Source organism: Brugia malayi (assembly GCF_000002995.4).
Source record: "Brugia malayi strain FR3 genome assembly, contig: Bm_v4_Chr2_contig_001, whole genome shotgun sequence".
NCBI lineage: Eukaryota > Metazoa > Nematoda > Chromadorea > Rhabditida > Onchocercidae > Brugia > Brugia malayi.
This window is the reverse complement of record NW_025062476.1, coordinates 10,002,329-10,014,147: the sequence shown is the minus strand read 5'-3', so window position 1 is coordinate 10,014,147 and position 11,819 is coordinate 10,002,329. Positions and strand designations below refer to the sequence as shown.

The following is an 11,819-nucleotide window of genomic DNA, read 5'->3' as shown; positions in this document are numbered from 1 at the left end:
TACCAAAATTGTATTCAGGAATATAACGCAGTTTAACTCCAAATTCACTTGGTCACTGTCATCCAGTACAGTTTATTACCTAATTGTAACAAAACAAACATAAAATCCTTCCAAACGGTTGTTTCTATGAATTCTCTTTAAACAAAAACCTCAGAAGGTTCTATTTTTCTAAAACCTATTCATATAAATTGAAAATTCAATGTTAATTGTAACATGAAAATTCAGTACATTAAAAGTTACTACCTAGAGGAAATTTCACAAAGGAAAAATGAAAAGACTGGCTGTGAAATGAGTACATTATAATATAGCAACATAGGACATATTTTTAAATACTGAATAAAAACCTTATGACATAAACCTAATTTGAACATCCAATAATCAAATGTAATCTATAATAAATAATTCTCTTCTTGATCCCAAAATGAAATGATTCACTTTATTATTCTGAACTGTTTGAATCGGATCCTCTGAAAAATACTATGATTTGCTCTTTAAAAAAAACAAAAAAGATAAATAATAACATTCAATATCAATCGGAAAAGAAACAATGCAACTCTCATCATGACTTCATATCAGTCAGTGAAAAGCTCAGATCAATTTTCAATAGATTTGCAACAAAGCAGGATAGAAAGCTACTTCTAGATTTAATAAAACATAATTTATGTGCAATATGGAATCCATAAGTGAAATATGAAGTAGGTTAAAATTAACCTACTTCATATTTCCTGCCATAATAAGTCGTACACAGGATTTCCAAATTATGAATAAATAAATTCGTTTTTTATTCATTAAGAAAAATTGAGAATAGAAACAATTTACGTCAGAAGCCTTAATTCATCGCCAGTTGTACAATATGTACTAAACCAGCTTAATAATGAATACCATGACTTCGTACTCAAAAACCTACTCAAAAAACAAAAAAAAGAAGTGCAGTTGCCGTACGATGTTAGGAATGATTAAAATTAAAATTAACCTACTTCATATTTCCTGCCATAATTACAGATGCGATGCCACCACTAAGTGCCGCTACTGCAGGACTGAGAAATATGTCTTCACCAGTCTCATTCCATGCGTCATCCTCGGATTGAGAATGTGGTGGAGGCCAATCGTCAGGCTTCATGGATGTGAAATCAGCCCAGTTGCCGAAATCCATGGAGGACATTGACGAAGCTTGTGGCCATTTATCTTCTGAAACCATGTTTTAAATGAATGATAATTCTATATAATGCATCCTATCAATTAGATTTACAAGATTCATAAAAAATAACCTATGACACATTTTGATATTTTCTTCTCTTCCTTCGTTACATTCGCTTTTGATGTATCTCTTTCATTTTCCTCAGAAATATCGTTGGCAGCAACTTTATTGGAATTAAGCATAGGAGCAATACTATCCCGAAATACGGAAAGTTTCGATCCTGATTCCTCTCTGTTATCGCTAGCTGTCTTGTTATCTACTTCCTACACGAAATTAATTACTATATAAACAAATATATAGACTTCATGTGGTGGAAAACTATTTCGTTTTCCCATCCCTTGACTTGGAATTTCAGTGAATTGTTAATATAATGAGTCGTTAATATTAAGATACTTTGGAATTGCTTGTCCTTAGCCATCCGTCTTCTGACTCCATATCTGTATCGATCTTTAATGCACACATTGTATCAAACACATCTTCGTTCCCCTAAACATTTATCACTATAAACAATGAGTTCAGAAACTTAAAAGTTGAAAAAGAAGAAACTCACAATGCTAGCAAAATCTTTTGCAATGCCGTAATCCGAAGTGAAATCAGTGATCTCGTAACTAAAATAATATAAATATGTATTTATTTGTTCTCAAAAAAGTAAAATATTTAAGGAGCAAAACTTCCTGCTTAAAAATTTCATAAAAAAGACACACATTCAAGGTCACCTTAAAACGAAAGACATATGATACTGATAGAAAATTTACATGCTAATTTATGTTAATGCTAGCTAATTCATAACACTTTAATGATAACATGTTTCTTGCACCAGTGACATTATTATCTTAACGACATGGACAATAAAACTTTACAGTTCTAATATTTTATGTAGAAAATAAATTTGCATACTCAGTGTTATGAGAAGAGCATGGGAATGATATTGCAACATCCTCTGCTAACGATCGAGGTATTAAATACTGTTCATACTCATCCATTAACTATAATTTCCAAATAATTTAACTTATACAAACTCCGTATTATCTAATTCTGCAATCTTGGGCCATTTTACAAACAGCAAAAAATCATAAAAGACGAATAAGAAATTTATAAAAAAATAAAAGACAGAACTATCCAAAAAAAAAGTTAAAAAAAAAAAAAAAAACTCTACTTAAAAATAAGAAAGAAAAATACGTAAGACCAAATTAGAATACCTCTGCAGCACCACTGACCATAGGTTCAGGGACATCGCATGCATCAATCTTCGCCGTATCAACGATATTACTCGCCGGTGGAGGAGTAATACCTGTGTCGTCACCACGATTTTTTTCTTCATATTCTTTTATTTGCTCTGAGAAAGCTTCCCAGTAATCAGCTTGATCAGATTCTAGAAACATAGCAATAAATGTTATCAGCTTTGTATCTGTGTTCATACTAGTGTATTCCTTTATTTTTTGGAGAAAAATAAAGACAAAAGTTATACCTATACCAAAATATGCATACGCATTTAAGAAACTGCGTCTACCTTGAATTAACTGCGTTATGCACCCAGCGTTGCATGAGGATTCAGAAGCACATTTGATTAACAATGCAAGATTCATATAAAAACCATGCAGCATTCTTTTTGAAGATCCTTGAAGAAAATCGTCTCGTGATGTCTCATAACCAGCCAGTATATGCCCTAATATATCCACATCCTAAAAAAAAAGAAAAGAAAAAAAAACAGCTCTGGAAAAACCAAAGAATTCAAAGAAAAAACTTGCAAAATAACAAAGCTATTTCATTGTAACCTAATTAATTTATACTATTAGAAAAATCTTTTTTCAACTTTAACATCAAGATTCACATCCTCACCACAATTATTTCGAAGTGTTTACTATAGAAAGAAGAAATGAAAAATGAGACCTCGCAATTGAATTGTTTTGTCAAAAGATTAAATGTTTAATAAAGATTACCTAATTAATAACTACAATCATACAGCATATAGTTACTGCCACTAATCAGGTAATCAATATTAAATGCCTATAATCTACATAAAGAATACAACTTCTCGAGGTATTACTTTAATTAAATACTGTATAAGTGGTGAGGGAGAAGGCGATAGTGTATAAAGAATATAAGCAACAGCTCGATGTAAAAGGTTCTGAAAAAGTGTAAGCTGAGGATGAGTGTTGATATAAGTGAGGAACAGTTTGAATGGGCTCCTTGAGAAAGATGAAAATGCTGCCAAAATAGCTTGATGTGTTGCCATATGATTTGTATCCAGCACTAACACCAACAATCGCATTAGTGGACACCATGCATCGCTGCATATCTTTATATTGCCATCTCCTATCTACAAACAAATATACTTGAGTATGAATGCTAATACAAGAATTATTTTCCAAAACAATGAAAAAAGCACATATTATCTCACTGTTAGAATTAGTAGGGATGCAAATCAGCATAAAGTTAAGGTTATATATGCGGTTTTCACAGCTTTCGCAGCATTTCAAAGAACGAAAGCGTTTTTAATGCCGGTAATTTTTTCTAGTGAACTAGTAGCAGAAATAAGGATAATATATATTATAATATTATATATGAAAATAACAAAAAAAAACCTATTTGAAGTAACTACTCACAAAAAAACCAAAAAACGTTCTTAATAATATGTTTCATGTGAATGCCTATCTGTGCAATACCTTAAGAGAATCAATTACTGCACTGACAATCCGATCAGCTGAGGCAGCAACGATTGTCTCAACTACGTGACCTGCATCAGGCTGCCAAACCGTGGTACCGTTTAATTCGTTTTCCGCAACTGGAACACCACCATACCATTGAGCTTGAATACCACGATCTTCCATCCCCAACTGATGACTGGGACTGAAAATTAGAAAATTATTAAATGGAGCTACTTTTCAGAGAAACTTGGATACAATGAGTTTCTCGAAAAACTAGTCCATGGAGTTTTGAAAAGATAATATTAAGTCATAGATTTTTCCATTGTAAGCTTTTGACCTGTGTTGGGGCCCTCTACATATCTAAAAACTCACTACGAACAAATTAAAGCACCGTAGTGTGTTGGGCGCTATATCTTCTATATCAATATATCACAGTGTCTAAAGAAAAAAGAAATGCAAACCAATTAGGGATAAAATTAGTTTCCAAAAGGGTAATAAAAATAGCAGCAGCATTGACAATAACAGAATCACGGCGCTGCTCCACATTGTCAGGTAACATACGACTCATTAAATGCCGCACATTCCGTTCCGACTGCAAACTCTCCAACAAAGAATCATTCCGCTTGCATTCTGCGGTATATTGCATATCACGTAACATACGCACCAGTTCGCTCCATAAATGACCAACGTTATCATGAACCTAAAATGGTTAAACACACACAACTTTTAAGTACACATTAGAGTTAAGCAATTAATGATTAATGTTAGCTACATCAATTCGAGAAATAATAGCCGATAAATACTACAGTTATAGCTGAAGAAATCACTTTTTTTTTTTTTTCATTTATTATTTTTCTTCGCTCCGATACTAGAAGTTGCGAGAATTTTTGATAAATTTGAAACAGTAATAAAACATACAACAGGTAGTTGTTCAGGAACAAGAAGATCGCAGAGATTTTCTACCATTCGATTTTCCGCACACCACTGAAATATACCATCTTTCTTTAACATTCAAAAAAAAAAAAAAAAAAAAAAAAAACTTGCTGATGCCAGCATAATTCTGCAGGATGTGAGCAGAGCAACAGGACACAATTACAAAATTAGTTTATCGATACCTGCTTAATATGATCCTGTTCCTCGACATTTGATAGGCCACTAACGATACGGTACAACAATTCCATAACAGCCGAATGATTCATATTTCTCATACAATGAATCAAAAATTGACTTTCCTTCATGCGGGGAAATACCTAAAATTCATCTAAAAATCTTTGTCTAGCACTTTTTCCGATAAAATACGCAAATAAAGCAAACACAAAAAGTTTTAATTATTGACTAATTAGAAATTATATCCTAAAAATCAGTAAGCAAAATCTATTCCCAAGTAGAGATGTAACGGCAGTGAAATCTTGTCAAAAATAAATCCGCTACTTAACTCACCCATAGCTGAGTAGCTCCCATTCCCACCACAATATGATTCCCACCACAAAATATAAAAAAAAATCCTGAAGGATTCCTAAAACCAAACTAACTAAAGGCTAAAAGACTTATTAACTTCATTCCCCGAAAGATAGCTTACGCAAAATTATTCCCACATTATAATAAATTGATATTTGGTAGAAAAAAGTAAATGAAGTAAATGCATACCTGATCAGGGAATCTACTAATAATTTGTGAGAATATTTTCATATAAAAATTGACAATGACATGGTTTAACTTCCTGCTATCCAGGAAATCAAAAAGTAAATTGCATGCCTCTTCGTTAATAATAACTGCCCTACTAAGCTCTTCATTATTTATCGATAAGATCTCGGCGCACAAGTGAGCTTTTCTGTAAGTAGAAATCACTAACTGCAGATCTGGATCTTTTCAACAACATAACTGATATTAAATCGCTAAATGATAAAGTTCAGCAACCGTGAGGAAAGACAACAAAAATGTACTTGTACTGTTCTTTCAGTGGTAAGCTTTCATCGATTTCTGGCTCTAATGCACCTTTGATCATTTGTGCTATTACTTCTTGTCTTGTTAAACTGCAATACACGGATTGAAATTCATAAAAATTGAAGGCTTTTCCTAGGTTCCGTTAGTGCCGTTAGTACTGTAAGAGATGATATCATTAAAAAGCATCCATATGGTGGATATGGTTCATACTACCATGTCACTAAGTTATAATCCTATTATGAAAATGAAAAAATTCGCAGGCAGCTTTAAAGTTTGTGTTTTAAAATATCTCTGGCATTTACGGAATCGAATCACAAACAGTTTACGCTCGAATATGGTAATATGATGGATAATACCATGCAAACATCCATCAAATCATCACCGCAAAACAAGCGATGTCGAAAAACCAGAAAATCCATTACTAGACAATACAAGCAATGGTGGAAATCTCATGCAATTAGCAACCAAATAGTGAAGACTAAAAGGGTGAATTCGAACGTACAAATTAATAAGCTGATGGTTGCCATTGCGAATTTCTTGTATCGCATAATCATCTTCCAACACATTTGCTAATGTTGCGGTATTATTCTTCAATAACTCATCTAGTTTACTCACAGAAGCTGCTAGATCGCTCGACCAGAACATATCCTGGAACATTTTTTTAGCACTTATTAATTTGGAATGCACTAATTCAGTCACTAGCAAAATGATGCACATCACATTATATTTGTAGTTAATTTAATCTAATAATAATAATATTGATTCCTCAGAAATTCATGTAATTTACTTATAGAAGTTGCCAGATCGCCCAACCACTATATCGGGTTCAATTTACTTAAGGTTATCCAGATGCTGATCGACACTTAATTTTTAATTAAGAGTTATTCAGGTTTTTACAGTTCAACACAGTATTTGTTCATAAGTGATTTCAAGCCTCGGTTTCCTACTTACCATTTGCACAGAAGTTCCTTACATTCAAAGGGAAAATGAAGTTAGAGTATGCCATATGGTCACGTTCTTTCTACAGCGTAACTGTATAAAATTGTAGCATTATTTTCTTAAATGAATCTCTGATGTCTTTCTCAAATAAAAGCCATTCACTTTCTCTTTCAGGGATCGAATTCACTCTGTCTTCTTTTTAATCACGCATATAAAGGTTTAAAGCAAAGTCCTTAGCAATTTCAACTCCTAATTACAATGTTAATTTGCTAAATATATTTCCCGCAGTTTCACTCCTGTTTTAATCCTTGTCATACAGTAAAATTCTAAAGTTAGGTTCTGTTTAATCTACTTTTTGACCTCTTTAGAAAGTCCTACGTTCTCGAAAAAGACAAGTCAGACTTGAGTCACCCCTTCCGGTGCTAACACTAACAATTCGTTCGAGACGTTAACCCTTTGTTAACATTACTGTTCTTCCATGTTCAGTGATTTTTGGATTCTAACGAGTTTTACGAATTCATATAAAGGATGACTGGTTATCTTCTACAACAATTTCAAAGAATCGTAATGCTTGGAAATGGTTTTATTTGATCGTAAAGATAGCTCAAGAATGATAACACTTCAAAGAGGCCATGAAAAGAACGAGAGCGGAAGTGGGGAGGAACTGGATAAATTGAAATTTTAAAGATAGCTCTAAAATTGATGACAATAAAGATCATAGCTCTAGAAAATAATCCATCCAAGAATTTCTTGCTCAAAGTGGAATAATTCCGCGATGCTTTCACCAACTTATCTATTTCGTGCCACCCAAACCTGCCACTGAAGAAAACCCCAACGCCCTCGAATTCAAACTACCCCGCCGTAAAAACCCATTTCATTATTGGTGGCATGCAACGAATAGGTAACGGCTTGATTCACTGGTGAAGTGACATCTGAACGAATGTGGTCGAGGTTTGGTTGGCAGAGCCTTTTGTTTTTGTTTTCTCAATGGAAGTTTAGCACACTTTTTATCGTTTATCCTTCATCTGTAGGAGATTCGAAGTTTAAAACAACTTGTTTTGGTTTTTGATTGTGATTTTTTATTTTATTTCACTTGGAAAATTGAAATAAAATTTTAAAAAGTAGGAAAGCTTTATTTCAGTTATTTTATGATAAAAATAGAACGGCTGGTAATAATTTTCTAAATATTTTTATGTTTTGCTGTAAAAATATTTAGAAAAAAAAAACTCTCCTTCGACGTTTAACACCTCCACATGTTTGATCTTCACAACAAATTGCCGTAAAATATGGGGAAGTGATGGTTTTATACTTTAAACAAGAAGTCGTAATAACCTTAAATCATGGCGTTATTTCATGATCCTTAAATTCAAAAACTTCTAGTGGCGAATATTCTTGTTTGCTGACTTCATTCCTTCAAAAACGAAGAACTGGCCTGTTTTCTTAAATTCACTTGATTTATTCTTGTTTATTTTCAGGACAGAATGAGTTCGGAAGAAGATAGTGACGAGATTTACGATGAAATTGATCGTCATCACATGTCACTTGATATATCTGATAATGAGAAAGGAGATCCTGTGACTCGTAAACATGTGGAGGTGTTAAACGTCGAAGGAGATTCATCTAATGATGATGACAATGATTATGACAATGAAGAAGACAGTAATCCTTTCTCGGATACTGATGAAGACGGTGTAAACAACGTCGAGAAGTGTAAGTCTTCATGATCTTCAGTGTAATTAGCTAGATCTTTTTTTTTTTTTTTTTCGCATTTCTTGCATTAACGGCCTGAATGTTAAAGGATGTTAGCATTTTCATATGAACGGAATATTATCTGTAAACGATACCAGGAATCAGGTTTATTATAAAAATGTTTGGTAACCTAATCTAAGTTGAATTTAAAGAAGGAAGAGGAATTCGAGGAGTAAAGTAGTCATATGTGCAGTTTACTGGTGAGCTAGTTACTAATTTGGATAGGGTGCTATTCGAAATAATTATGGACAGGAAACGAGAACTTATATTTTCAGTCTTACCTTCGGCGGATAAATGGGGCAGTGGTCGGAGAAGTTTCTACAACACTTCGTATGTTGACGAAGACTGGGGTGGCATGAATGAAACGGAAGCGGAATTAGCCGAGTTGGAAGAGGAAGACGCTATTGCAAGGCAAAAGAAACTAGATGCTGCTCTTGGCCTTTTGCCCATGCAGTTCCAGGTTTGTACCAGAGAGCAGGATCAAAATCTAGATAGGTTAACGTGATTATATTGCTGACAATATTTTCAGGATGAGCTGCAGGAAGAGGAAACCACTCATGATTTGAACGAGCTCCCAGATATCAAATGCATGACTGCAGAACAGCGATATGAATACTTTTTAAAAGTTAATCCTGATTTGGAGCAGATATTTAACGAGTACCAAGCAAAAGTAAGATTTCCTTGAGTGGAACAATCAAAAAATCTGAACGACTTTGTATACAAGAGCTTAGAAGACAAAAGAATCGTTCTAATAAATCACAGAAACCTGCATATTAGTTACCTATTAGTTACATTATTCGCATTTCCAAAAAAAAAGAACAATTTATAAGAACATGTTAAGATATTTTAAAGGCCCTTCAAGAAGCCTCTTTTTATTTTAACTAGCTTATAGTACTGGTTGGCCATTTCAATACTCGAAACTTGTTTTTGTTTCTTTTGATCTAATTATTTTCGTCATTTTCAGAGAGCATATTTCTTAACGGACGTTCTTCCTCTCTTGGATTTAGCTCATTCACTAAAACATGTTCGACCAGGCTTAATGTTAGAAAAGCAACTAGTTCTTGCAATCAACGTATTTTCAAGGTAATATTTTGCTATTTTAGGGCTGTTATACTCTATTTAAGAAGCACATACCATTTTATGTTCTTGTTAGTTTGAATTTCTGCTGTTACTGTTATTTTCATAGAGATTAAAAGTTTGAAAGAAAATTCATAAAATTAGGAATATCAGTTGCTTTGTCGACTCCATCGATAAATTGTGTTGTATGAATTGTTTCTGTATTTTACACTTTATTAGTAGGTGAAAAAAGAAAACCTTCCGAAACGTAAAAAAACTTTTCATTCACTTTTGGTTTCCGTAAGAATGAGAACATTCTAAAATAATTCGCTGTCTTGCTCGTTGCAATTTACATAATTGATCGAAAAAATGACTGCAATTTAGAAACATGAGAATAAATTTTTCTAGAATTTGGATTTCTTGGATAAGCGGTAAGGTTAAAAAAAGGAACAAACCCGTTTGAAACCATGTTTTCAGATACCTGACCAATTTGTTATTTGCATTTCATATAAAAATAGTCGGAAATTCATATCAGGAAGCTCCTAAATTTATTGGCCATCCTGTTCTGCAGGCTCTTTTAACTTTTCAGAAAGTAAGCCTTTTTATGTTACGCCTTTTTGTAACAATTAAGATAATACTAGGTAGCATCTATTGGATTAGATATTTGAACTGTATATGGGGGAATCTTTATGTTATCGAGTAATATCTGCCTGGCACTATAATTATTAGTTCTTGTTCTTCGCTTTTATGATTTTTTTAGTCACATTATATTTCTTTTAAGCTCTTTAAATATCATAGGAAGTGTTCGCTGTTATGCATTTCCTTGAAAAACACAGTGCCATTCTGCAAACGATAAGAAATAATCTTAAATCGAGGGATTTCGAGAATATATTGGATACATTTCCAACAGTAGAGTTTGTACAAAAGTCAAAAATTTCTAAGACAGATAAGGGAAATGAACAGTTACGAATCGAAGATGATAGAATGGATCGTGAAGTTCGAATTGTGAATGACGAAATAAACGAAGGAACTATGAAACGTTCAATAACCAACCAAGTCAGTTCTTTGATGCATATGCAGAATCCCGGAATTTTTTTTTTTTGATAGTGCAACAAATACTAAGCTATTTTTAATATTTAGATTCATATTACATTGAAAATGATACAACTGCTTTTTTCGCTTTGAAGATTTAAAGCAAATAACTTTTTATAAATTTCAGAAAGCTTTAGTAGTCACTAATTTGACAACTAATGGAAAATATTAGGTGTTTTGGTTTACTTCATTTACTTTGCGGTGCATTTAGATTGAGAAGAATAGAGGTTTGCAAAATAAGCGGAAGAAAGGAACACATCATTCAAGAGTCAAAAAGAGGAAGCAGTTCAAGAAAGCATTAATAAAAAAACACTCGCAAAAGGCTGATGCGCGGAGGGAATTAACTCCATACGGTGGTGAAACTCGAGGAATCAGAGCATCAACCGTGAGAAGCGTTAAACTAAAAGCTTAGAGAAGAACGTGTATACTCTTGTTGTTTAATATTAAATAGCCCTTCTTTCAAGATCACGTTTCATATTTTTTTCATATCCGTCACATTACTGTCATAACTTATGGACAACTGGTACTTCATACTGCTCTGGCAGTACTAGTTGTCATCAAGTTATGCCAATAAATGTGACGGGCATAACTTCTGGAGAAGTAAGCTTCACCTCAAGGTTTCGTTATAGTGTCTTGCTCCTCTTTATATTTGTAGTGACCAAGGTTTTCTTTTGCGAAAGAATGACCGATGAATTGAAATCAGTTTGAATGGCTTTTAAGTAGTGTCCAGAAGTAACTCTAGAAGTAACCTTAACCAAGCATATTTAAGCTCAAAATTACTAGAGTATGAAAATTCAACGAACCATCTTTCTCTCTTTCATCAAAGGTTGAACTTATCTTCTGCCTATGTAATCTCCATTGATCTGAAAGATGTCGATATTTTACAAATTTATTCTGTTATTAAAAAAAAATGACGAAGACATAATCAGAAATATTCCATATTCAATACCTATTTCAAAGGACAAGAAACAGATGAAAATGCACGACAGATAATCAGGAATAGCGAGCTGGAACGGATTAGCGGAAAAATTGTAATATGGGCTCCACTATATTTCGAGGAACTTAAAAAGATGAGCTGAATCATTAACTTGGTGGAGTCCATACATTAAGGCTACCGCATATGTAAGTGAACGATATATTTAGACTAAGATAACTGCTCGAGAAATAAGGCATCACAATAATATAAATATATG

The 11,819-nt window shown here is 33.2% G+C and overlaps 2 protein-coding genes across 2 annotated transcripts; one reads left to right on the top strand and one right to left on the bottom strand.

Moving 5' to 3' along the window:
• Nucleotides 1-439: 439 nt before the first annotated feature.
• On the bottom strand, nt 440-6,447 carry Bma-saps-1 (Uncharacterized protein; the record flags this gene model as incomplete). The annotated part of the gene is made up of 16 exons (XM_043079119.1): nt 440-467; nt 978-1,188; nt 1,269-1,461; nt 1,592-1,684; nt 1,749-1,806; nt 2,096-2,184; nt 2,398-2,570; nt 2,709-2,880; nt 3,246-3,518; nt 3,865-4,048; nt 4,308-4,546; nt 4,765-4,830; nt 4,962-5,096; nt 5,494-5,677; nt 5,790-5,879; nt 6,293-6,447. 16 exons carry the CDS (start codon nt 6,445-6,447, stop codon nt 440-442), a joined length of 2,343 nt encoding a protein of 780 aa, XP_042935053.1.
• A 1,763-nt stretch (nt 6,448-8,210) lies between these two features.
• Bm5455 (protein T01B7.5, putative) lies at nt 8,211-11,038 on the top strand (the record flags this gene model as incomplete). The annotated part of the gene is made up of 7 exons (XM_043079118.1): nt 8,211-8,439; nt 8,754-8,938; nt 9,008-9,148; nt 9,443-9,561; nt 10,012-10,126; nt 10,333-10,590; nt 10,838-11,038. 7 exons carry the CDS (start codon nt 8,211-8,213, stop codon nt 11,036-11,038), a joined length of 1,248 nt encoding a protein of 415 aa, XP_042935052.1.
• Nucleotides 11,039-11,819: the final 781 nt, after the last annotated feature.